General features: G+C 43.6%; 1 protein-coding gene across 1 annotated transcript in view; it reads right to left on the minus strand.

Annotated features, from left to right (window-relative positions):
- LOC115373846 (Krueppel-like factor 7) overlaps positions 1–12,256 on the minus strand; it is a 37,228-nt gene extending 24,972 nt beyond the window's left edge. The window contains exon 1 of the mRNA XM_030072445.1: positions 11,954–12,256. Coding sequence (XP_029928305.1) covers positions 11,954–12,055 — 102 coding nt within the window. The 5' untranslated portion in view covers positions 12,056–12,256. The remainder of the gene's footprint in view (positions 1–11,953) is intronic.
- Positions 12,257–21,281: the final 9,025 nt, after the last annotated feature.

A 21,281-nucleotide genomic window follows, 5' to 3' on the forward strand; every position in this document is an offset into this window, starting at 1 on the left:
CTCTCTGTGTAGTTGTCATTCAGCGGACGACATCCACAGGACAGAAGGCATGCTAGATACAACAATCAACAAAAATAATCATGCCTCCACAAAAAAAGGTATAAAGATCAATTTTTAACAATACTACTACTACTACTACTGATAATAATAATAATAATGATTAAAAAAAATTGACATCAGATCATGCCAATGAAGATTGCAGTTAATGGGAGAATCAATCAGTGGCCTACAAGCCTGTGATTAGAGCATTCATTATTATACATTGGGAATACATTTACAAGAAGGTCTCAGCTAAACAATTGCTTGTTTAGCTTCTGAAACCTCCTGAAGGACTCCACTTAAGTGCATAAACACACATTCACACACGTTCATGTGAGCATGCTTGCAAACATCAGAAATCATGCACACACACACACAGTCTCACACACATGCAGCAACGCATATGGAGATTCAAGGAGCCGAGTCCAACGGCCTCAATCGGCACGTCGCACAAATTTCATCGGCCCTTCAGTAACATCAGCCCTCAAAATCCCACCCAAACTCAACCCATTTACATCAAAGCTTTAAAATCTCCACAACTGGATGCACGGGGCTCTCACATGCAGCGTTGAAGTGCACACACGAGCCCGGAGAGACAGTGGGGGCACGGAAGACATAAACACAGATGTCTTTTGGCAGCCCAATTCTTAATTAGCGCCAGGAGATTCATCTAATCAAAGGGTTGCCAGCCCATCATTACGGCTAAAACACACACTGCTCTCCTCACATACCAGAACAGAACAATGGGAAACAGAGGTGCGCTGTCACGCTGATGAATGGCTCTTCCCACAGGTCTCATTAAATCACTGAAGGGCACTTCCCTGGCCATTTTAAGAGTTAAGAGTGTAAAATCATCTCGCCCTGTCTGTCTGTCTGGTCCAATACTTACAAGACTCTTTTCCCAGAGGGTGCATGTCAAAATAACATTTATTTGTAGTAAAAAAACTGCTTTTTTCAGGGTCTGGCATAGGCTAATCCCCAAATCAAGCCAAATCTGTTTTGAGGCTACAAACCTACAAGTCATTTCTTATTCAGACAACTCAGCACTGCAGGGCCTTGGAATGACTGAAGCTACATGACATACCCACTCGCTGGAGATACCAGTACCTCTGGGGCAATCTGGGACCCATTTAAAAAAAAAAAAAAAAAAATCTCTGGTGAAATTAGCATGATCCCCTCTTTGAAAGACAGCACATCTGTCTGTCCCTCATTATCCCTCCATTTGTTTGCCTGCTCTGATGATCCGTCTCTGTGTCCTTGTCCTATCCCAGTATGGAGCTGCCAAAGCAGACATGATGCTCTGCATTTGAAGTAAATGATATCAAGCGAAGTGGAGAAACAGGCAGAGGAAGGGAAATGGGGAAACAGAGATGCGAAGACAGATAAAGGAGGCAAAGGAAGACGAGACAACGGCAAAGAGCGACAGCGCTGATAGATTACAAGGAAGGGACTGAAGATGGAGGTGGATAGAGTGATGCGGGAAGAGAAGCAAGACAGGGCGATCGATGGTGGAGAGAGGGATGGAGAGAGGGAGAGAGTGAGGATAGAGAGTGGCCCAGACACAGTGGCTGGCTTTGCTTGCAGCTTTGCAGGTTCCAGGTTGCAGCAAAGCAACAGAAAGCATCAACCACAGCAAATGGAAAAACACCACTGGCTTTGCTTGTTGGACAACTGCATGAATGCTGAGGACGGCATGCAAATCACACACAAATACACACAAACCTGTACATACTAAAATAATATACAACTACAAGAGAAAAAGAAAAACGTCTGAGGTCACCAGGACACCATAAGCCCTCTGGTCTAACAAGCTATATCTGCTATAGGCTGGCACCGGCTGGGGTGGGCGGGCAACCCACAGGTGAAAAAGTAACACGTGGTGAAGGCGGAAAAGGAAGCCAATATCCCTGAAAGAAACGTGCAGTGAGGTGGAGCTTTTCTTGAAATCTCACATGGGAAGGATGAAAAAAAAAAAAAAAAAATCAATGTCCGTGTCTGGGGCTGTTTTCACATGTGCAGCATTTAGTCTGTTTGAATCGAACCGTGGTGTGTGCACCTCCTTGACGCAGTTCATCTGAGCAGGTGTGAAGACAGCAATCACACTCGGGTGCGGACCAAAGCAACTGGTCCGAGATCATCTGCAAGAGCTGGAACACCATTCAACCCGGATTCAACCCAACTGCAGGAAGTGAACCAAGCGTGCTATGTTTTATTATTCAGGTTGTGGTAGGAAGGCACTCTCTCGCCCTCTCCAGTCATATCTGATTTCAGCCTATTTTCTTTGAAAAGAGTGGATCAACACATTGTTGACAACCTGGGCAACTTAAGAAGCAACATCTTGCAAATACTATACTTCCAATATCACCAAATGTAACTGCAATACCAGCTTTGTGTTCTCCGTACTTCTATTTCTTTGAATTTGCACACAGAAAACTAACCAAAAGTATAAATGTCACTCCAATTTGTGCCACGCAAACAGACTAATAGGTGAGAAGGCGCCCTAAAAGGGTTAGCTTAGCTCTTTCTCAAGCACATATCAGACCACCAGCCTGATAACCGATGTTGTTATGGTTTTACTGGATCCTGTGGCACCCTGAACACCATCTCAAGGGGGTCTAACAACCTTTAAAATGTATTTTACGAAAGCACGCTCCCCCTTTACAAGTCAGCAAGGTCCGCATTGCAATTCAGCTGTGATCTTTGCCAGTGACTGTCTTGGTTTATAAACTATCTGGCTGGTTTCAGAGCGTGGCGCGTCCTTGTGGCTGTCACCGCCGAGAGCTTAGGGCCATGATTGATGACTGGCTTTGGATGACAACAACAAGCAGTGGTGTTTACTCAGGGCAAATTGCCCTTGTCTCTCTCCCCCTTCTGAAGCTTGTTCCATGTCTCTCTCTCTTTCTCTCATGGTCTCTGGTGAGGAATGGTCCACATGGCTTGGCTCTCTGGTTTCTGGATGGCTAGGAGTCCCTTGGGGTGGGATTAGCCTCCCAGAGTGACAGCTAAACAAACAAATAGGCCAAAGCTAGCCTTCTGCTTGCCAAGGCTGCCTGGCAACAGGTAGGCAGTAGGCTTGGGATGTAACGCTTGGTATGTCACAGCCAATGACGGTTTTGAAATGCCTGGACATTGCCTCAATGTGTAGCCATTATAAGAATGCACGGCTTTCCAAATATCCGAGCAGGCTGGAGGATTAAACAAATTGTGAGCCAAGACGGAAGATACAGAAGAAGTAACCAAGACGACCAATATCACTTAGTCTTTGCAGTGTTGTTCAGTATTGTGTCAAATTTTGATTGCATAACTCTCCTAGGTACAACTTTCTGAAGAGAAACTGACTTTAAATGGGGGTTAGGCCAGGGCAAATCAAACAAAGTGGTGCTCAGCTGTGACTCTGTCAAAACCCTCTTCTCAGAATATGTAAGAGAGCAAAAGAGAGAGAGCAAATAAGAGAGAAGAGACATTCATGAGAGAGAGAGAGAGAGAGAGAGAGAGAGAGAGAGAGAGAGAGAGTCCGGTAGTGATTCAAAAACATAAAACGAATGCCTGAGACTTCTCTTCCCCCCTTCTTCCTTTCTCTCTTCTCCCTGCGGTTGCCAAGCCGGATGGCAGCAGCGAAGCATGTCGGATCACTGTAAGGCGCTGTAACGGCTTCCCGATTTCGCCTCAAATGATGTGAAAGTCATTGCCAAGCCATGTGTGCTGGTGTGAGGCGAAAAAAATGACTGGCTCTTCTTCTCACTGTTAATCAAACCTGGGGTGGCAGAGCGCTTCGCAGACGGGAAGCCATACATAAAGATGTGCTTGTTCGCCGCGCCTCCATCAACCCCCCCCTCACCCCCCTTCACCCCCTCCCTCTGCACCACCACCAGTACCAGCCTCTTTCTCCTACACCACCTCCTCCATCACCTCCCCTGCCTCCTCCCTCTCTCCGGGAGGCAGCTGACGGCCGGTCACCGAGGCATCAGACAAATGAATACATCCTCCGCCGTCCTCTCTTTCATCAGCGCTTCCCACCTTTTCATCAACGCCCATAAAGCAGTAGCAGGCACCTATCACTGGCAATCACTTCTCGGCTGGCTGAGTGATGAGACAGAGGTAGCGGAGTTCACTCGACGCTCATGGCGGAAAGGATGTTACTGGGTCAGGGGGTCGCTCGCACATCTCATTAAACACGCACACACATACACACACACTCACACACACATAAATCCATAGAAAGACAGACACCTGTGTGTGAGGATGCATGCATGCACACCAGCATCGCTACATAAATGCACGTATGCACCCATACCAGCATATACACACGAAAACACATCCATGCACAGGGGAATATCAGTGTGATTTGACCCATTATTAACCCCTCTGACTTTCTCCTAAACTTCCCATTATGTAGCTTCAACATTATAAAAAAACAAAAAAAATTTCCCTTATTATATGACAATGTCACATACACACTCTGTCTCTGCTGGTTGCAGCTTCATTTCACATATGTGGCACTTACATTGAGTGAAATATTTAAACCCAAGATGTCATTCTTTTATTGCTCCATATATGCGGGTGTCTTGTGCATGTTTAAATATGTTCGTTTTTTTTTTTTTTTTTTTTTTTTTGTAATTCAGCACAACATGGTATCTTTGGAAACCTTGGGGTCTCCACTAGAATTTAAAATAAAGTTCTGTGAGTTTGACTAAAGCTCAGCTACACAGGATGTATTTCTAATGGCAAAGGAGTCTGGGACTGGCAGGGCTGAAGAGGTCTAAGGTAGTTTAAGTTAAATATCGGGCTTACAAGAAACTTCTAAAACTGCTAGCAATCCTGCAAACTCAGTCTTGCCACCATGACAGACACAGCTAAGGAGCCAAATTGAGTTTTTGCCATTACAGTACGTTTGCCTGTTTATACTAATTGGATGGACCCATAACACGATTATTAAGGCCTTTTCCTTGTAAACACATGCCCATTTTTTCTTAGAACTGATGCATTGAGTAATAAGCTTGCGGTTGAATACACTTAAGGCATCCGGTGGAGACGCCGCATTGTTTGCCACCGCACAAAGATTTCCTTTCATGCCTTGGCGCATCATGGGTTGAGCCATGTCAAATAGATTCTGCATGGCCTCCGTCTTCAAGGTCTTCTGACCGCTATCTAGTTAGAGGCAAATAAACAACAAATCCATTTCATATACGACATCTGAGTGTCATGAGGTGGCACACACTCATCCAGATACTTTGAGGATATAAGGAAATTAATTGCAGGGGAAAAAGGGCTGTGTGCTTTGTGAATAGGGAAAAAAATATTGTACCAACCAATCATGAATGAAATGAAAAGTAATGTGTATTATTAAACTAAATGGCCCGGTAGCACTATTATATGTTCACATTAAAACAGAGGACAGCGGGATGAGAATACAGGATCACTACCCAGCCTCTCATCGTATTTCGAGAAGGCTGGCAAAAACGGGAGCAGATGTCAATTAAATTGAAAGGGAATGAACTAAATTTCACTTTAGGGACCCTCCAACCTTGATTTCAAGATTTCCATGTCAAATACTTACAGCTGATTTGACAGTTTAATAAAGCCATGGGCAAGGAAAAGCAGACAGTACAAGGAACTCATTTGAGACAAATAAGATTCATCCCGTCAGTTTGTCGGTCCTCTAATGCACTCCTTCCTCCGCTCGCACAGTACAAGGCTGAACTGCGCTGGTTACTCATTTGATTTGATTTGATTTTTGATTTGCATGTAAATTTACATCAAATAGCAGTGAGTAAAAGGTCATGCAGATATGAGATGCGAGGGTTGAAGCTGGCTGGTTTATTAAAGCTTCTCACCTGGGCAGCTAAGGCATTATGCAACATCAATAACCGCATTCAAAGTGAGGCATCTACACTTATTCATTCTCATCAGCGGATCTCTGCAAAGTGAGTGGAAGTGACTTGGGCAACACTGCAACTGTGCTACAATGGCCAGTGTCCTAAGATAGGAATTCAGTAGTGTATAACAAGGGGGGAAACACACTTGTGCAGTCCTGCGCTTATACAACAGCCCTGCGGAGATCAAAAATCCATAGTGTGCTGATTCTATATGAGGAAAGCAAAAGGAGAGAGAGAGAAAGAGACAAAGGGGACAAGATAGATAGGAAAACTGAAAGAAAAAGAAGGAGAAAGAGAAAGACAGAAAGAAAGGGAAAGGGAAAGAGAAAGGGAAAGAGAAAGAGTAAGAGCGAGACAGGAGGGGGGGTGTTAGTTGGCTGCGTTCCCCAGCCTGCCTGCTGTGTGTGAGAAAGCAGCTGTGGCCTACTGAGGATTACATAACACAGTGAGACACATACGCACAGACGTGCACGTACACTTACACGCATACGGCAGCATGCGCATGTATGCTCCCACGCGGACATGCACGCCCATATTGAATATACACAGCCTTACGCGGACATTCATATATGCACAGCTGCATACACAGTTTCGCTGTCCCTTTCTATCCTTCCTCTCTTTCTTTTCTTTCCTCTGTTTCTTATGCCGTTTTTTCTCCCTTTGTCCCCTTTCTCTCTCCAGCCCTTCTCATCCGAGATGAGACCGGTAGAGGGATCCAGGTCACCACCCTTGATATATCTGCCTAGACCTGACCACGGCTTAGACACTCCTCCCTTTAGTGACCTCTGCCAAATAAGAAACACACCCCCATCCGTCTGCATCCCTGCTCTTTCCCCCATCTTCTTAGTGATGCTGAAGCGCTTTGCCCCTGTTCTTCTTCTCTGACTGTCTATTTGTGCATGTGCGTTGCTCCTGAGGGGGTTCGAGCCCACCGGACTGTGAAATGCGAAACCCTGCGGCGGGGAGAATGTGCGTGCTCGGCAACTTCCCTCCACCTCTCTGTGCCCCCCCCCCCCTGCAGACGGTGCTGCTGCGTGCACACGCATGTGCGGATGGATGTCTTTGCATGCATGAACTGGAAGTGGATGCAGTTTAGTGCATGGGCACACGGAGGCTGTACCGAAGCGACATGCTGCTACGTCCACATTTCCAAATCCTGAAGCTACGTATATGTAAAATTTGTCCACATCCACATCTAGAAGCCTGTAATGCACTGTGCAGCAGCACCATTTTGCTTGGGTAGGCATCATTACGCTGGACAGGCACTCAGTCTGTGTGTGTCTGTGTGTGTTTTTGAACCCCGAGGGGCTATATGTGTTGGAGGGAATGGAGTGTGTCCTGAGGTCAATGACAGACAGCCATTCGTGGTGTCCTGTTACATCTGACCCATCAGGGTCAAGAGCTCCAGAGGAGGACATCATCCAGTGGAACCAGTTGAAGTCATTTCAGTTCAAGCCAATTGTTACCTCTTTTACACAAAAGCAACAACCTGTACAATTTGACAATATCTTTTCCACAGTAAAACCAAATCACTGCACAAAATCTCCATTTTAAATCAAGTTTTTAACCTTATTAACATGCCAATGTGGGGTTTTTCATTTCCTATAAGACATGCAAGGAGCAAAATAAGCATTTAATGCCATGGCTGAGTTTTTATGCTTTGAAACTTCAGTTGTGCCAAGGACAAGATCAAAAATCTGGATTCAGGCAGGCAAGGTTTATGGTGTCATAAACCTCAGGAATCAATCCAGTCAACTTTTTTTATGCTATGACAGATACAAGCTGCATGAATGCCACTCAGAAAGCCTATCAGTGATCTGCGGGTACTCAAAAAAATATATTTGAGGCTCATTTGTGTAAATTTGAAAATCTCATGCTGAGAAGGTGTTAGCGGGGTGGTGCTTTCCATATCATTAGCACAAGCCCTGTCGGTTGTTTGAGTGTTGAGTACTTTCAAAAAATCAACATGGACCAACATGGAATGGCTCCTTCTCATGAGCAATATTTGTGCCACTATGAGATTTGTTGAAAAAAAAACTCCTTTTTTTTTTTTTTTTTTTACATGGATAGATTGTCTGTTACGATATAACCTTCATAAGTGTTTTTTTGGGACTTCCTGGTTCTGTGTACACAGAGCTGTCCTGCACAAGTGTTTTATTTTCAAAAGATCAACAAGACTAACTCAAACTGGCTGTTTCACATGAACAATATTAGTGTAACTAAGAGATTAACCAAGAAAAAAATATTTTTTCAATGGACAGATTATCGACTGCAATACTTAGGTTATAGGCCAGTGTGCAAGCAGGCAGGGGGTGGGCAGGGACTATTTGCATATTCATAGAGCCACGCATACTAAATTAAGGCCAAGTGTAGAGTTATATCTAATCCATGAAGGATATTTTTTGTGGAAAAAATCTTCTAAATATGTAATATTGATGAACAGAGATGAGTTTTTAGCAGTTTAATCAATGCTTGGCAGAGGACTTTAACAAGTCATTTAATCCTATAATCAGACTCTGCCAGTGGGACCAGATAATTCCACTTGTTTCCAATGCAGTTTCACTTGTTTCAGGAATTTTCTGGGAAGTATAAATATGTTGAAACGAGGCAGAATTAGGCAGATCAGCTCACTAGTATCAGGAAAATGACATCTGATTTGAGAAAATAAATTTAAATAGTACTGGGAACTAGAGGAATTATTTTGTTGTACTTGTTTTGTGAAAAACAATATTTGAAGACTGAATATGAGACTAAATGACTTGTTAAAATGGAGATTTTGTGCAATGTGAGGCTTTACCAAGGTAAAAGCCAGCTAAAATACTTACGTAACAGCATAAAAAGCACTGGAAACTGCAGCCGAGATGATGAGCCACTTCTGTTAGTAAAAAGATGTGAAAGAACATGTGTACATTTTGTTTTGGGCGAGACTGAGCTGAACAAATAATGAGTGAGTTCTGACCGGCATTGGTTGTTCCAGATCCAAGTCAATCCTGCTGTTTGTTCCAACTCCGAACAACCGACTGGATTGGGATTTGGAACGGAGACAGCACAGTTCAGTTTGGCACTGTTAGGTTCAATAATGGAACAAATAGCGGCCCCAAATGTACCATCTGCAGACCTCCAAAACACTTTCCTCCTTTTCCACTCCCCATCCCCCCATAACCATCTGAATCATGCCTCACAGGCACCAACAGGGGACACAGTCATCATTCTTGCCATCGCATCTCAGGGAGCCATTTAGGGCCGACAACAACGGCCTCCTATCTCACCATCAGACCCCATAAAAGCATCAAATCTGAATTGTGCCTGGAATACAGAGGGGATTGCTTTAACCATAGGTCTCTACTACAGACAGAGCTGTTAAAATGAGCCACAAGTCATAATTCCTGCATTCAGGAGGAGCCAGTGGCATCTTCATATCCTTACAATGAACTGAACAAGGCTGGCTTTGCCAAAAACATTGCAGCGCTGGAGAGAGAGGTTTTAAATTGTGTCACAAGTCATAATCCCCGTGTTCAGGAAGACACAACGCAATCTTCTTACATCCCAACAGCAAACAGAGCAATGGTGGCTTTGCCAAAAACTTTTCACAGCTCAGATATTTATTCCATTGACATGTAAACGGACAGAGGGCTAACAAGGCTCAAGATCCTTTAGAGAAAACCAGCCTATTGGTAGACAGAAGTGTTTGTATCTGACAGGACTATGCACATTTGGTGGTTCAATTAGAAAGGGCACTCTTGAAAAAAAAAATAAATAAAAAAAAAATTTTCAGCTCACCAGTCATTTTTTAAACTAGTGTTGTCGTCCTCTATCCTGTTTTGAATGAGAAAGACAGTAAAAAATGTATAATAAAAGATAAAACATGACTCAACATATTGTAGGTAGGTAGTTTTGTGAGTGGGAAAGCCTGATGGAGCAAAAGGCTCTTATGATTACATCCCTAATAACAGGGATCTAGAAATTATCAGGCAAAAAAATGTGACATTTCTTTTTTGAACTGTCTGTCCAATTACCTGGGACTAAAAGCAAGACAGATGCAATTTAAGAGTTTACCTCAAAAAATGAAACATCCACTACATGGAAAAAGTCTCATCCTCTCTTACAAAAGAGTTAATGGCACAAAATGAAAACAAATTACCCTACTTCCATGCATGAGGACAGACAGGTGCTTGGCTGACAAAAATCACATTTCTACAAATGGGACTGTCTGTATTTCAGAGGAAGTGAACTATGTTTTTTCTTACTCCAAAATGTTGTCTTTTGGATTTGCACCAATCACTTTGTGCTGTTTTGGGGTGGCATTCACTGTGGTCAAACCAGCTGCAGAGCGCACCCTGTCACTCCAGTCAGAGCAGACTGACATTTACAGTCTAATAAGATAAGAGCCTTTCCAGCCTTGCCTTCGGCCCTATAGCTCTGTTCCATTTGCATTAGGTATTGATTGCAATATGCAGGACAGTGTGATATATAAGATGTAAGAGAGAAATGAACTGCAGATTGTGAATTTAGACCCCTGCAATTTACAATTCACTGACAGTGAGGGGGGAGTTGCAGACTTGTTATGAAAGGATGCGTCAGTGGCTAACAGTAGGATGCCAATTAGGCTGCTTGGCCACAACGCCTGAATTCGTGGTCACGCACCGCCGTCTCTCTCTCTCTCTCTCTCTCTCTCTCTCTCTCTCTGTACACACGGGACAAGAGAGAAAGGGGGAAAGCTGAGGCTCCCATTGCATGAACAATACCGGCATCAAATTTCCATGCAATGATTTTTGCCCGGTCAGTCAAGTGCAGCAGGAAAGCATTATCACCAGCAGCAGCAGTAGCAGCAATGCAGGTGGGCCGACGGCCGCATGGCCCCTCGTTGCGCACACACACAGCAAAAAAGAGAGCTCTTTACGGAGTCTTTGATTAAGGTAATGGTCATCTAGAACCTTGATGACTGGAAGAACTATGCAATATTCATTGGATTTTTAAAAAATCCTTGTAAATTAAAGATGCAGACTTGCAAAGACCCCACTGTGGTTCTTAAAAAAGTGATACCACTGGTTTTAAAGATGCCCTGCAGTCTAAAGGGTTCCTCAGACCACCTAAATGTATGCCCATTTTTGCATGGTGCCATAGAGAAGCTCTCCAACAGGGTCCCTTATAGCACCCAAAAGGGTCCTGCTATGCTTTAAGTCCACAGCATCATCTGGAACTACAAAATACATACATCGAGCCCCTTTTAAGTGTGCAAAAACGCATGGAAATTATTTAGAATCACAACCAACTCTTGAAACACACTCGTACACAATTATTTATTTATGAAACTTTAAGATATCAACAGAAAAGGGAGATGTGTCAGAGAGGAAAATAACTGAGAGCAGTAATGGCCATGTAAAGTGCCGGTGCGTCCCCCACCACCCCCACACGCATCCATCACCATGTGGCTGCGTGGATTCCCTTGTGTTTCGGTCATTTCTCCATATTCATCCACATGAACTTGACGAAGTGCGGGGGGAAATATAGTAGAAGCGAAAACGTGGATATTCCACCCATGACAGCTATTTCTCCCCGCATGTTTCCGTGCACAGCCTCCCCACATTTTCAGACCGTCCGTATTCAAAGATGGTACAAACACAGTCATGTTAGGATATGTATTATGAATAAGAACGGGGACTTCTTTCCGTGCCGAGGGGTTCACAACTCTGAGTAATCTGAGGGAGGCGGATGTTTTATTCACGACCAATTCCGTCTTTATTATGGGATTCAGCTCTTCATCTCCCCAAATCGCATTTGACAGGTTTATTACGCGCAGGGGTTAAAACACCCGGCGTGCGTTCACATCTTATCCACACTGCCATCTCTCTCCAATTTTGAGATATAGAATGATATAAAGCATCTCATCTCCCTATTTCTCTCTGGACTGCATGCTCGGAGGGGAAAAAGTTGACGCCTGCATCCCAAGCGCAAGTCATCAAACCATCAGCGGTCGGGACTGTGGTTGTCGCTCTATAACGCAGGATACAGAGGCAGGAATGAAAAGTGAGACATACCTGCTGCCAGTTTTCCTCCAGCGACGGCATGGCAGAGAAGTAGCCGGTGTCATGGACAAGCTGAAGTTCCTGAAAGATACTGTGGTTCGCCAAGACATCCATGGTGACGCTCGGTTTATGGAAAACAAGAACGATCCACAAGAAATATACCTCCTTCTTGGCTGTGTCAAATTTCTACATCCACTCCTTTCACATTAGTCCATAAGAGGAAATTAATTGCTCAGTAAGCTGGTGGGAAATGTGGCTGTTAGGGTTCCTGTACCTGCGCGCATTATCGGACTTTGTGCGTAAAAGAGACTGGAGGTGATGGAGGCTCCATGCGTATCCCTATTGCCAAAATAGACACTGATAGGGAGCCAAAGGAGGGGAGGGGCCGCTAAATGAAGGGGCGTACCCGAGCGCGTCAATCAACTCCCCTGCGTGCCCAAATAAGGCAAATGGGCGGTTGACGAGTGATTAGAGCGGCGGTGGAGTGTGGAGAGGCGGGGCTGTGCAAATCCCCGGGCCGGGATTGGCTCCCGTGCCATGTCGCTCATGCCAAATATGGGCTCGATAGGTGAGCTATTTATGGATGGGTATATTAGATTTGGAAGAAGGTCTGAAAGGCTAGTCTGAGAGGAGAAGCCGTGGAGTAAACATGGTGTGCCCACAAACAGGAGATGGAACATTATTAGTGGACTATATTGTTCCAAAGCATACATTTTTAATTGTAAGGAGATGTAAAAGACATCATGAGGCATCTGCTCTTTATAGGATGACCATGAAGAAAAAAAACAACTCCACAATGATCCTGTGATACACTTACAGGAACTTAGAGTGCCTCTCACTAGTGGGTTTATATCACACATATATTGCTTATTTGTCAGCTGTTTGCACCCCTGCATCTCTATAATATTCCTGTGATGTTCCTATAGGGTGTGTGGTGCTATACAAAATGTCTGTGGTAAACTATAGTGAGCTTGTAGTGATTTTATTGTACTTATTGCACTTCTGTGCTTTGTTTTATCTCATATGGAAAAAATATTTTAATAGGTAAGACACAAAATAGTCAATCAGAATGGGAGAGTAGTTTGAAACTTGTCAATACAGCAGTGGAAAAGCTTATAATACTGACCCACATCATCCTGCCGACTTCCTATGCAACTCATGTGCTGTAAGTGGGGGTGAGGGGGGTTGAGGGGGGGATCATTCAGCGTGTGTGGAATGATAAGTGGTAGCAAAATCGACTTCGATAGGCTACGTCTTATTTGGTGGTGTGAGTAATGCCACTTATTTGCTCGCTCCATGTAAGCCATCAAAATCGCCCACTTCCATGTACGCACAATAGCACTCTCCCTTTCTCTCTCTCCCTCTCCCTCTCTCCCTCATACACACACATACATATACACACTCGCATACACACAGTGAGCGTTGTAGAGGTCTGTAATCTCATTACAGTGCTAGGGGAGGCTGGCCCAGGGCCCTGGCTATACGATTTACACATGGCATTTTGGGAGGGAGAGCTCAGCTCAGACGGCCGATGAAGTGCCCGCTGACATTTATCCATTTGACATAACTCTGTTTCTTTCTCTTTCCATTTCTCTCTGTCTCCCATTTATACCCCTCACTCTCCATTCCTCTCCTTTCTCTCTGATTCCCTTTCACCACTTCTCTCTATTTCTCTTCTTCCGTCTGTTTCAACCTCTCTGTGCCACTCTATTTGTCTATCACTCACTATCATCCTATCCTACCCCTATAATCCTGTAACACAGACTGTATTTCACTACCGGTGCATTCAGCAGGAATGGATAGAGTATGGGAAGATAAGACAGAAGGAAAACAAACAGATGTAGCTAAATGCAAACGTCAGCCTTGGCCATGTGGTTGCAGTGGCAGGCCAAACGAGAGGGGAGGAAAAAACAAAAGCACTAAGCTGGCACGCCTGTGTCCTGCTTAGCCTATCTCCACACGGCTGACCGAACCATAAAATATTTAGCAGATAATTTTCGTTGTTTTCTTGGGATGCTCCGATTTTTTTTTTTTTTTTTTTTTGGCCGGGCAGGATATAAAAGCTAAGTGAAACCGAAAAGCAGGTTCTAGTTTTCGGGTGGCAGCCACAGATAAATGTGGGACAATTAGTTACCTGAATGAAAAGGAGTCATAGGGACAACCATGATGTTTTTCATACTGGGTAAAATCATTGTCAGACAATAATTTGTGATTGTTTAAAAGGGAAATGACTAAGAAGCAGTAGATATAACCTTGCCATGATTCTCATATGGAGGGCCTTCCTTTAACATCAGTGATGGTTCATTTTTGTTAATGTAGCCCTAATACAAATCATCTTAAACCACTTTAAATCAATGGGTGTCCATTATTCTATGCTAAACAGTGATGCTTTTGCACAATAACTGCAATGTATCAAGCAGTGGCTTGGTTTTGCCAATGTCAGCCTGTATAATTCATGGTCAAAATTATCCTCAGCAATGACAACACATTGTTTTATTTATTTATTTTTTTAATTTGGAACATGCAGCTGCTGCCTCTCCAATTCATTTCAAATTTGCAGTGGTTTTTATTTTTTTTTTTTTGCTACCGTTTGCTTGGCTACAACCAGAAATCAAAGCCATGCGTTCCAGTTTTACCTGGTTCTAAGACTCCTTGCAAGTTAAATCACATGAACGTCACATAAAAATAGCAAGAATTACACTTTAACTTCCCGTCTGGGGCATGGTGGGGTGTCAGTTAGTGGCATCTTGTTGGGACACCCATCACTGCACAAACATGGCATGCTAACATATTAACATATTTAGTCATTTTAGTTTAAGTTTTAAAATCCTAAAAGAAATACACAAAAGTGTTTAGGCCCTTTCATGTTTCCAAACAAGGCAACTATAAGAAAGAAATAAAGTTATCCTTCAATTATTTTAGGACACAATACAAATATTACAGTTAAATTGAAAGGAACCGAAAGGAATTTATTGACAGGATAGCCCCTTTAGCATCTCATTTTCAAGGGAGTCCTGTGAAAGGATAACCCCAAATGATAAAATATAGCATATATTCTAGGAACGTAAGTAATAAAAAAAAACACCATTAAGTGCACAAATGTCACATTAAACTCTCTACTCAGCAACGTAGACATGATTTATGTCCCTAAGTAGGAACAGAATGGGAATATTATAGTCATATTTCCTTAGGATGATATTGACCTACAGTAAGATGTTTCATTTTAAGCCAAAGAAAATGTATTGAAAACAAATTATCTCACAATTGTGGCAGGTTTTTTTTTTTTTTTTCAACTGTAGTAAAAAAAAAAGTGAAGCCTTAAATGATGATTATTTGCTGATATAGATATTTCGGCAACTTACCTTCCCACTGCCACAACCAGGAACCACCAAATAAAAATTGAACGCCACGTATAAATGCCCGTTCTCAGTCGAGGATGCCCCCCCTCCCGTCCCCAGCCCCAAGCCCATGCATATCATAGATAAAAAATAAGTGCACACCATTATCCGTGGGCACACAGCGTTATATTGTGGATGCTGACATTGCTCTTACCTGGCAGTTGGTGCTTTTACTGTATTAATAATGGAGCAGGCACCATCCATCATGGGGATATGAGGCTGCTAATCATGTCAGCTCCCTGCATATTCACTCCTTCTCATCAAAAGGGAGGGAGAGGAGGAGAGAGGGCGAGAGACATGGGACGACAGAGGGAGAGAGAGAGCGGGAGAGTGACAGCAAAAAACAGAGGGAATGAGAGAGAGATAAACAAAGAGAGGGAAGAAAGGAAAAGACGGAGAAAGAGAGAGGGGGAGGAAGATGGAAGGGGACAATATCAATGTGCTGAACACATGACAGATGCCCTTGGCCTTTTGCTGAATGGCTTCCCTGTTGGCAGGAGTTAACCAGTGTATTTAAACAGGACAAGACGAATGGGACCTCGACTCCCCCTGCTCACTGAACCAGCCCATTTCTATTCCAACTCACAGCCAACCCCCATGTGGGAATGTTAATATGGTTAGCTGACATTGCCGGGGTTAAAACTTCATAACACTATTTTTAAAAAATTTTTTACTTCAACTTTTCTTTTTAAACCGTAACTCATCCATTAAACATTTGCCGAGCACCTGCGCTGTTTCTCGGCGATGTTTTGCTTCCCAAGCTGACAATAAATGACCACATTAACAAACGAATTCGATTTTAAAAATTGCTTGTTAACTCGCTTGATGAATTCACTTGTTTCAAACGCAGGCTCGCCTGGTTTCACAAACAACGTCAAATTAATGTCACTTTATCCATGAAATAAGTTAAAGCTGCAGTACTCAAAAATCTGCCATTTCTCGTGTTTAGACTCAATCAGCAAAAAAAAAAAAAAAAAAAGCACATAATTTCAACATGTTTCTCACTGTCACACCGGTGAAGTGAATAATTATGAGCTTGTTACAAGTGTTTTGGCAGTTGAGTCTATACAGTCCTCACTTTTTGCATTTTAAATTATTGCATCTTTAATCTGTAATTGCAAACAGGTGGAGAATTTTTCCACTTGCTTAAAAAGTACATTTTAAGATTCAATGCCTTGTGAAAAGGTTGTCATTTATTTATTTATTTCTATTCATTTATCTACGATTTTAAATTTGTACTTTTCTTCCATTTTTTCAATCATGCCATTGCACACATTATTTATCTGCAAGCTGCCCACAAACACCCTCCTTTCCTATAGGCCACTCAGTAGCTTTGGTGGAGCAGCTGAGGGTTATGTGTATTGTTCAAGGGCACATTGATGGTACTTGTTATGTATCAGGACGGTATGGCACGTTTTCTCTCTCCCTCTCTCTCTCACACACATGCGCACACATGCACACACACACATGCACACTCACAAACACACACATTCAAACACCTGATGCTTCCAGCAACCTCCCAGCCTCTAGCCTCCTTCTCTATCCATTTGTCTGCTGCAGCCGAGGGACCTTGAGTGTCAGCACTGTGCTTTGTTTCACCTCATTTAGCCTAATATGCATTGATGTGTTTGAACATACTATTTATACAAATACTGCCTATCTTCAAGTTCAGATTGTTTCAGCGTAATATAATAACAGCCTTTATGTTTAGAAGCTACAAGCCACAGATTTACTTCTGACGTTTGTCCTCGAACATCCCACTCCTTTTGCCAGGCCACCGCCACAAAAAAGGGGATTTCTCCTTGATTGATGAGCCTGGTTAAATAAAGATAAGATTTTCAAACTTTGCCATATGTCTGCCATATGTACTGTTTCTTTTGGCTCAGAGCCTGGATACAGAACATCCCCGACATCCCCGACGTCTTCTTTATGCTGCACTTCCATAGGGGAAGAGGAGCCGGGGAAGGACGGGGAGGGGTGGAAGAGGGCGAGGCGGGAAGGAGGGGTGGATTTCAGAGCGACAGGCCGACTGAGAAAAGCGATAATGAGCGCTTGGGGCTGTCTAGGGTGCAAACTCCTTCCCGTGCAGATAGCTGCAAGGGAGAGGAGGGAAGATTGGGGGTGGGGAGAGAAGTGGGGCGAAGGGAGTGAAGGGTGCAAGAGAAAGTGCCCTCTCAGCTGGGTGATGTTTGATGCGGCACTGCTGCTCGCTTCCTACGCCAGGAAAAGCGAGCGGAAACAGAGTTAGTGAGGAGGCCACGAAGGGCAGCTGTTAAGTGCCAATTAGACGGCGATGAGTGGGAGACAGAAATACGCATTTTGTGCACGGGCACACACACACACACTTACTTGCAAAAATAGGCAGGGAGGGAGAGTCAAAACGTGAAACAAATAGGGCCTATATATCCCTGTCAGTTTAGTGGGAATCTCTATTTCTCTCTCTCTCTCTCTCTCTCTCTCTCTCTCTCTCTCTCTCTCTCTCTCTCTGTCTCTCCGCCTGCCTGTTAGGTAACGCCACGCCAGTGTGGGCTGAATATGGCTTGTGATTCAGTGTCCCACTTAGTTCTGTCTGTCTGGCCTCGGCCGCATCTGAAGGCCACAGAAAGGAACATTTTCTATGAGGCTGTCACGTCATGCCAAAGGACAATGTCCCATGTCAAGCATCCAATTAGCGAGCGGATTCAGTCGCGTATTTTGTTCAAGACACCCAAAACGATAAGGTACACAGGGGGAGGGAAATGGAGCGGCGATGGTTTTTGGAGCTGCGAGTTGGTTTGTGATGGGGTGTCTGAGCTGCTTTCACTGACAGGCCCCACAGATAAGCTATTCTCCTGGGGGAAGACACTGAATTTGATATTCAGTGTGTAGGTGTGCGTATACGTGTGTGTACGCCTGTGTGTTTGCCTGCCATCACACATTCCCGTCGATGTGTGTCAGACGCCAAGGTGCTATAGGGTAAATATATGCGTGGGAGTGCATGTGTTGGTGCGTATGGATGGCAGAGCATATGATTAGATGACAAGTTTTATGAGGTGACTTGGCATAAAACGGGAGCCACGAGGTCAGAAAGCGAGGCGCTTCTCCGGGGAGCCATGGCAACGGTAGCTATAGCAAAGCATCTGTCAAGCGGCTGACCTTCAGAGATGAAGCCGGTGAGTTTGAAGCAAAGAAAGACATTAATCTGCATTCAGCAACTACAGGTGCATGCACAAACACACACACATGTGCAATCAGCCTGCCTGGCTGCATAGCCTCTCAAACTTTGTCAACATGAAATTGTACAGCGGTCCAAATTACCCTGATAGATCCACAATGGCCTCCGATTTAAAAGGTTCATTCGTCATCAGGGTCACTGACAATGAATGAGTCTTTTCATGTCCGAGCTCCCAGTCAATCTAGTTTCTATGCACGCTGCACATCTGAAGCCTCAGTAATTTCCCCTGGCTGCTGCCTCAGATCCGCCTGCACCATACTGTGTTTTGTATATTCATGTGTGTACCTTCCTATCTTAATCCTAGCTATTACTCGCATGGCTGGCCATGTCAAGGAGAGATTTGCTCACTCACAGTGAATGGGCCAATATTGACAGCACGCCCACCGCATCAGCGATCAGTGTAAGGGCTTAGCGCACACTAGATTCACAGGTTTCAAGCTGAATTCAATAAGGACGGTGGCGTGTTGGAAAACAGTCCTCATGGGGAATCTATGCAAATGCTAAACGCTATTCTTAGACTGCTGGGAGTGATAATTTAATGGTGAATGTTGTTAACTTATATGTTGTTCATGTCCCACTGACATGTTTTCTCTGCCTTTGAATGTGATTTGTTTCAAAGCAGTTAATGGCGGTGCATTCTATTGTATCCTATTGTAAGAGGTGGTTTTATCCCTGGAAAGCAATGCCATAATGCTTTTTAGATTAGATGCTATATAGAGTGTAACAAAATCTGATAATTAAAAAAAAAAAAAACAGGACTCACAATATATCCTAGTAATAGCTCTCAGGTAAAATGTCTTTAATGGCTCATTGGTTCAGAGCATGGCATTAACAGTGCCAGCCTGGCAATGTATTTACTCACAGGATTGTAAGACACTTTCAATAGAAGTGTCCAGTAATGGTGTGAGTCTTTGGTTTAACATGAGACTCAATCCAATTCATGATCCACTAAATGGTGATTCAGTTTTAGAATGATTTTTTTTTTTTTTTTTTTTTTCCTTTTGGAGCAGCTCAATTCAAATTTGCAAACCATGATTGGAGTCAATTTGATTCTGTACTTTTAGCAAAAATTGTATGTAATAATGTGACACTTCTAAAATGAAAAAAAAAATTGTAAGGGTGTAATTCTTTGGCTTAAAATATATGCAATTTGAATCTTGATTCACTAGTTGGCAGTTCAATTTAAGAACATATAAAAATGATCCAAGCCTATTTGAGTCAGCAATTTGATTCAGCACTTTTAGCCAAACATTTTATATCCATTAAATAAGTATGTACAGTCATGTAAGACATATTTTTTTTTCTTCTGAAATTGGGGAGGGGGGGGAGCAGAGACCAGAATGGCTTAGAGTGTTTCTTTTCTATTTATTTCTTTTGGCAGATCGATGCAGTTGGATTGGCAGAATTTATAATGGGTACATCGATGAAGTGAATGAATCATCACAGCACCAAATGGCAGCCGTCTCACCACCCGGTTCGACTGTTATCACACCACTGAATGGACGTTATCAGTCGTAATCACTCCCACCATGGGTTAGTAGGTCCTTGCTGCACCTTCTAGTGGGTCAGAAGGGTGTTATCTATTCCAATTTGTCAGCCTGTCATAAGGCTGTCAAAGTTATGCTCAAAGTTAAATACGGATGCAGAAATGTACGGAGCCTTCTGTTTGTAAGCTGCGTTCATTTCGTCCAGATTTGTGCATGTTTTCAGAAAGCTTTCGGACAACACGGAGCGGTACCACCAGAAATCGTATTTCTACCTTCTCCACTGTTGTCACTTTTGACATGTCATGCCAGCCACCTCCCTCCTAGATCTGCCTTTTGACCCACAAGAAGGTGCAGAAGGGGCCTGCTAACCTATAGCCTTCTCTGTGGGGATGATTACGAGTTATAGTGTCTGTTCAGCGGTGTGATAACATAAGAATCACGTGGCCTTCCAATATTGCATTATTACCCGCTGAGTAGTGATGACCAAGAGTCTTCATTAGCATGAACAGGAGAGAGATTGCTTTCTTAAGGTGGATGCCCTAGAGGGCTAATCACATTTGCCACGGATCTTCCCCTCAACACTTTGTCACTTGACCTCCACGTGCTTCACCCTCACCGCTCCAGATGAACTCGAGTCCCCGTGCTGCACCCAGACAGCTTCTCGTAGACTCAGCTCATACTGAAAAGTGCTGACGACACTAATATGAGCAGCCGGGCTCAGCTCATTCCAGCTCAGACAGGCTCTTTCGTAATATAGCGATTTCAAATATTAGCTTTATTTTGATTATTTGTGAAATGACACCTGGTAGTAAGATCAAGCATCTTTGTTAGCAATTCTAGGAGCAGCAGGGTCACCCGGTGAGGAGGGAGGGCATCCTTCAACAGGAAAGCCCCGGTTCAAGCACCCTTGACAGCAAGTATCCACCCTGCTGAAGTGTCCTTGAGCAAGACATTGAATCTCAGCCAGCTCCATGGGTGTTTTTTGTGCAGCTGAACCTGTGCTCTACTGTGGAAGAGATTAAGTAATTACAAGTCAATAGATTTTTTTTCCTGAGTTGGTTCAGTTCTCCTCATTTCAGCTCATTTCGGTACATTTGAGCTGAGTTTAATTCATCACTTTAGCTCTCACTAGTTCAGTTCAATAAGGTATGAGAAAACCCTTGCTGTCATTTATCAAACACAGCAGCGGCGTCTGGAGCAGCAGCTGGCCCGAACCCCATCTGATCTCTCCCATATAGAGG

The sequence above is a fragment of the Myripristis murdjan genome, chromosome 2 (assembly GCF_902150065.1).
Source record: "Myripristis murdjan chromosome 2, fMyrMur1.1, whole genome shotgun sequence".
In the NCBI taxonomy this organism is placed as follows: Eukaryota; Metazoa; Chordata; class Actinopteri; order Holocentriformes; family Holocentridae; genus Myripristis; species Myripristis murdjan.